The 5,324-nt window shown below is 39.7% G+C and overlaps 2 protein-coding genes across 2 annotated transcripts in view; one reads left to right on the forward strand and one right to left on the reverse strand.

Annotated features, from left to right (window-relative positions):
* Positions 1-5,324, forward strand: part of LOC113210503 (RNA-binding protein Musashi homolog Rbp6) — a 203,340-nt gene that overhangs the window by 125,066 nt on the left and 72,950 nt on the right. The gene's annotated exons all lie outside the window — the stretch shown is intronic.
* Positions 1,984-4,752, reverse strand: LOC113210112 (uncharacterized). The gene is made up of 3 exons (XM_026427939.2): positions 4,620-4,752; positions 4,362-4,507; positions 1,984-4,104 (listed from the first exon to the last, which is right to left on the reverse strand). Exons 1-3 carry the CDS (start codon positions 4,750-4,752, stop codon positions 1,984-1,986), a joined length of 2,400 nt encoding a protein of 799 aa, XP_026283724.2.

Consider the following 5,324-nt stretch of genomic DNA (forward strand, 5'->3'; position numbering starts at 1 on the left):
GAAGGGGGAAAGGGGAAAAGGAGGGGGCGGGGGAAAAGCGAGGTATTCGCCTTCATGAAGGAGACCATGCCCAACGTGGACAAGGATGGTACATTTTGATACATTCTTAGGCATGCAGCTCCCCGCCCCAGTGCCCCCGCCTGGCCAGTCCGGCCCTGGCTGGGAGCACTCTGCATCTTTGACAGCCTGTGGGACGACGGGGCCGCGGACGGCGGCGCGGGCTGTGGCATGGCGAGCAGCCATAGACACTAAGCCGGCCCTGCGGAAGCTCTGCGACAAGACTCGAGATTAGACAGAGAGTTGAACCGAAGCCTCTCTGGCCGTCTGGTCCAAGAGGGTGGGACTCTGGGACTCGTGGGGACGTCGCAAGCAAGTCGCACACGAGGTACCCACTTCAGGAATCAGCTGATTCGCCTGGACGTGCCCGACAAGTAGCCTGACGAGGCTTGTCACGCGTCCTGCTTTGAAGCGCCTGCCAGTTAGGCAAACATCCTCCCTCGATGCTCCCCGGCGCGACTGGCGGCCTACCGCGAGGCTTCAGGGATTTTCCCTGCAGGACAGACCTGTCTTGCCCAACTGTTTCGAAGTTTGACGATTGACAGTTTAACTTATGCTGACTCTCTACCTTTTATGTTTATATGTGGCTAAATGTTTGTGATCCAAAAGATATTTTGTTTTCCCTTGTTTGTAGTGTAGTTGCTTTGAGTTCTATTGGAATCCAAATCTCCTGCCCCATTTTATTAATGACACTTTTTGTTAATTGGGTACATCGACTCTAATCAGCTTATCTAGTTTTGAAAGCTGTCCGCAGTTGTCTGTATAATTTATATAATAATTGCAATGGCCAAACTTCTGTTACGATCCAGCCAGTATGAATATCTGTTGTTCAATAAGGCTTAAAGTGAGTCCTTTTTTGAAAATGCTTGTTGAATTATTTTTCTTTTAATTTTTGGTATTAATTTTAGTTTTGCTATTTGCTTTCTACGGTACTGAGTTTTTTGTTTGAAGTACATCTATTATTTCAAGTGGCTGATAGGTAACTCTAGCCTCCAACTGATTGGCTGGGTGGTGCCCCATATAAATAAACGTCAGTCACTAAAGTCAGTCTTTGTGTTTATGCTGACCTCCTCCCTCACAACTCCAGGGGCAGTCCTTAGGTTCTCCAAACGTCTGCTTTTGTCACCCACCACCCCGCTCTCTACCTGACACAGGCTTTTCCTTTGTTATGACTCCCTTTTTTTTCATCCCTGCAATTTGTTCTTAACTGTTACATCATAGAAAGAAAAGTAATAATCAATTAGCTACTAGTTTTTAAACTCAAGTTATGCAATGGCTAAGCTCTGGGAACCAGTGCATTTTATTTGGACTCTTTTAGGATCAATTAACCAAGCTTTCGTGAGAAATTCAAAGCTTGAAGTCTCTTTTTGCATTTAGTATTGCATTTGTGTCCCAGCATTTCTCCTGCAAAAAACCCAACTTGTATTTTTAGTTACTTATTACTGGAAAGCTGCAGTTTCAATTTTGATTTTTTTTGTTGACTGGGTAAAATAAAACACTAACACTTATTTTTCATAGAATCTTCTAGCATTTATTTGTGCATCATCGTGAACTTTTGTTGTCAGAGGTACAAGTTCAAAGAACCTTGTCAGACAATTAATTTTACCATAAGCATAATAGATACAGAAAAGAAATTTACAAAAAGAATTTAAAGAAATATAACAAATTACGACAGTTTTGGATCTGTATTAGTTTTTAAAGTACCCTAATAAAGGAAATTTGCACCTTTCTTGCCAGTGTCTTAATTTGAATGTCAGAAACAATGCCGCACTCATTACTGGCAGATTACAATACATGAAAAAAATAATTTACATACAGAGTAAAAGCTTATTTAACAGTGTTAAACTTACTCAAAATTAACATTAGTGGACGATTCATACTCTAATAAATAACAGTTTATAAGCCAACTTAAACAAAAGGGTAAAGTTATATCATGAGGGGGTGGTTGAAACCAATCTTGTGGTATTTAGGGATGACCCACAACTTTTTGTTATCTCCCTGGAACGGCATACTATTAAAAGGCTGAAAATGAGCTAGATTACCTACAATACACAGCCGAACTTCTGGAGAGTCTAAGACTTCTAAACAATATGCATTGCATAAAGGCTCATATTTGAAAGTTTTCAGAACTGAGACAATTAAAATCTTTATGTCTCCTTGACATAATATGTCTGAAACTGTGGCAAAGGTTGGTGTATCATCAAGAAGCACAACTGAATTGAGGGAGAACTGAGCACCTTTGGTTCTGATGCTCTTACATGTTAGAAGCATTTCTTCACTGTCAAACACTGCAGAGAGGAGTTTCTTGTACTGATGCTGATTTGTTTTAATTTGACGAGGAAATGAATAGATATCATCTTTTACTATAAAGTTCCCTGGTTGGTCTCCTGGTTTTGTTAGCATTTGAGAGGCTCTCAGGTTTTCATATCGGTAACTACACGATAATGGAGGGTTGATAAAATTCTTCATAATTCTGATGAGATTTTTAAAATAAGAGTGCTGTGCTTCAAATCTCATGGTCCATGTAACTCTTGTTGGACCGAAGTTTTCAATTTGTTCAGGAATATGGATAACAAAATGGAACTTAGGAGTTACATCAAATTCTGGGTAATGCACAATAAAGGTCTCATGATGAGTCTGGATCATGCTTCTGATTTTTGACAAATCTTCTGCTGTCAGCTCAAAAGCCAGAAGACCCATAGTCACCTGCACCAGGCAGACAAAATTTTGTAGCCTCTCTTCTAAGTCCAGCATGTCGTCATGCCTTTCTTCTTCTTCAAGATTTTCCAGATCATCCAATGTCTTCTTCAAATGAAAGGGAATGCATAAGGCTAAAGAAAGCATTTGACTTGCAGATTGTCTCAACCCAGTTATCAGATGGCTTGGAAGAATGGAGGCTGGTCTATCTTTAGAAAATAATTGATTGGCCATGTAACGTACATCTGCATTGATCTCTTCTACTTTGGTAACCTTCAGAACTTCAACAGCATGGAAAAGCAGATGGCGAAGGTGGGCTTCCAAGATACCTTCATGTACAATATGCATGACGTCTAAATTAAAACAACGTACATAATCGAAGTGTTTTAAATCAGATATAACAGAAGGTCCATTAATTCCAAACCGGGTAGATTTTTCAGTGCGTTCCTTGAGTGTTTGTGATGATTGCACCTCATTTAAGTGGCTTTTCAAATTTTCAGGTGTTCTTTTCTCAAAAAAATCTTCCCTGAAAACACTCTTCATTTCTTCATTGTCCACGAGGCACTTGTGACATGGTTTATGAGCAATACTCACTGACTCCTTGAAGCCACCAAGAACATTCACAGCAGGCGTATCACCAGTTACACACAATAAACTTCCAAAGACAGTCTTTTTGTCAGTAATCTTAATACCCTTTTCAAGCTGCCTGATGCCATCGAGAAAAGGAGCAAATATCTTGGCATGTCTTTCCTGCTTCAAGTCAAGCGATAAACTTTCAGTTAAGGATTTTTGAGCTTTGAGATCTTTACTCCAGGCAATTGCCATCAGTTGGACAGACTTCAAGGAAGCTCTCATCTGAGGATTGAAATTTGCCAGCGTCCAGTAGTATAGAGCTAATTTGTGTTTCTTAGGACCAAGAGGGGATGACACTTCCAGTTCATCAAATGTACATATAACTGCAACTGTCCCTTTTTTTGATAGTATTGGATGTTCTTTACAATACTTGCCATCACGGTAACTTCTATATACTCCCTCTTCACTTGTTTCAGAATTTTCCACACAAGACATTACATCAGGCCTGCTTAGGAGCCTTTTCAAACTGGGAACAAATGGACTTGTGTAAGCATAATGCTTAACTGTTTTTAGGACACCATTTTTGTCACTCTCTTGAGTTTCATAGAGCTCTACTCGTTCAGGTTCCAGAACACCAAGATGCTTCTCAGAAAATGAATCAAGAGATTTTTTGGAATCCATCCCAGAAAACATTCCTTGTGAAAACTCCTGGAAGGTGTTCTTGATATGCTCTTCTGATACTGCACCAGAGGCATCAATCCCTTGCATAATGCGATCCTGAGACAAAAAATTAAAGTCAAGTTAGAGTTAGTGCTCCAGAGACTGGCAATTTTAAAAACTTAACATATGATTTTTTAAATTATGGAATCAGAAAAATTCTTTTAAAATCACAACTTTAAAATGGCAGAATGATAATTAAAATAGAATCAGAAGTGCGATAACAATTTAAATACAACTAGTTTCTTTACAAAAGGTTCATAGGTATTGTCCAATGAGTCCCTTAAATTTGTTGCACAAAAGAGAGCAAAACTAACCTTTATAGAGTTTGAAAATTTAGAAAATAACTCATCTGCACCATCAACAGCCTTGCTCAATGCTGTCTGCGAAACCATTGCCTCCTCTCGAAGATTCAGCAAAAACTTTGCAGAGTCAAATTGAAGTTCTGCGTCCAGCCCTTGTCCTGCCGGATAAAGGATAATAAGTCTCAAAATTGAAGATACGGGAATTCCCCGCTACATATAAAATTCAAGTTATTAATTTTGGTTGAAAAGTTTGCAGAACAAATAAGTTACCAGCATCGGAGATAGCTGAATCCAAAGAATGCGTGCTTTCACAGTCAGAATCGTTTTGCTCATCAGCTTGCTCACTCGACACGTTGAAATAATCAACATCCGAAATCTGATCTGCATCTTCGACATCAGACATAGTTTCCTGTGCTGCAAACCGAAAAATTGATTTGATGAGAGTGGTCCAAACATGGATGGCAGACCATATGCACTGATGACCAACCTTCATTGTCGTCTACCGAGGTTAAAGTGGGATTTGAAGATCCACCACCCTGAACTGATCCTGTAAAATAATAAGGTAATAAAATAAAGTGTGAAAGAACAATCTTAAATTAGTTAGATGTGGGAGGAAAATAACCATACCATCTTCATGTCTTGTTACCGAGGAACTGCTAGCAACAGGCTGATTAAAAGGTGAAGTGGAGTGTCCAGCAGGAAGAAGTGTATCTGTTGGCATATGTCAAAACGGTTGATAAGAGAGCTATTTAAATATAGCATCCATAACTTAGACATATCTAGAGAGTTTATCGGGCAACTGACTAGGCGGTCAATAGCCTACTCTTACCGTTTTTCTTATGGACGCGAATATAATGCGATCGCAGCGTCCCTGGGTTGTGGAAGACTTTAGAACACACAGAACATTCCACACTAAACGTTTTTTCACGTCTGTGTTTCTTTACGCAATGCGTATATACTGCGAGAGGAGAACCA

This window comes from Frankliniella occidentalis, unplaced genomic scaffold (genome assembly GCF_000697945.3).
Source record: "Frankliniella occidentalis isolate FOCC.00 unplaced genomic scaffold, Focc_3.1 Scaffold82, whole genome shotgun sequence".
Lineage (NCBI taxonomy): Eukaryota > Metazoa > Arthropoda > Insecta > Thysanoptera > Thripidae > Frankliniella > Frankliniella occidentalis.

Bases quoted from the DNA above. Each gene is read 5' to 3' on its own strand.
- LOC113210112 (XM_026427939.2), bottom strand. From the start codon at position 4,752: ATGTCTGATGTCGAAGATGCAGATCAGATTTCGGATGTTGATTATTTC. The intron at 4,508-4,619 runs GTAACTTATTTG...TTTATCCGGCAG, and splicing joins TTCAGCTATCTCCGATGCTG to GACAAGGGCTGGACGCAGAA. The intron at 4,105-4,361 runs GTTAGTTTTGCT...TTTTTGTCTCAG, and splicing joins AATTTTCAAACTCTATAAAG to GATCGCATTATGCAAGGGAT.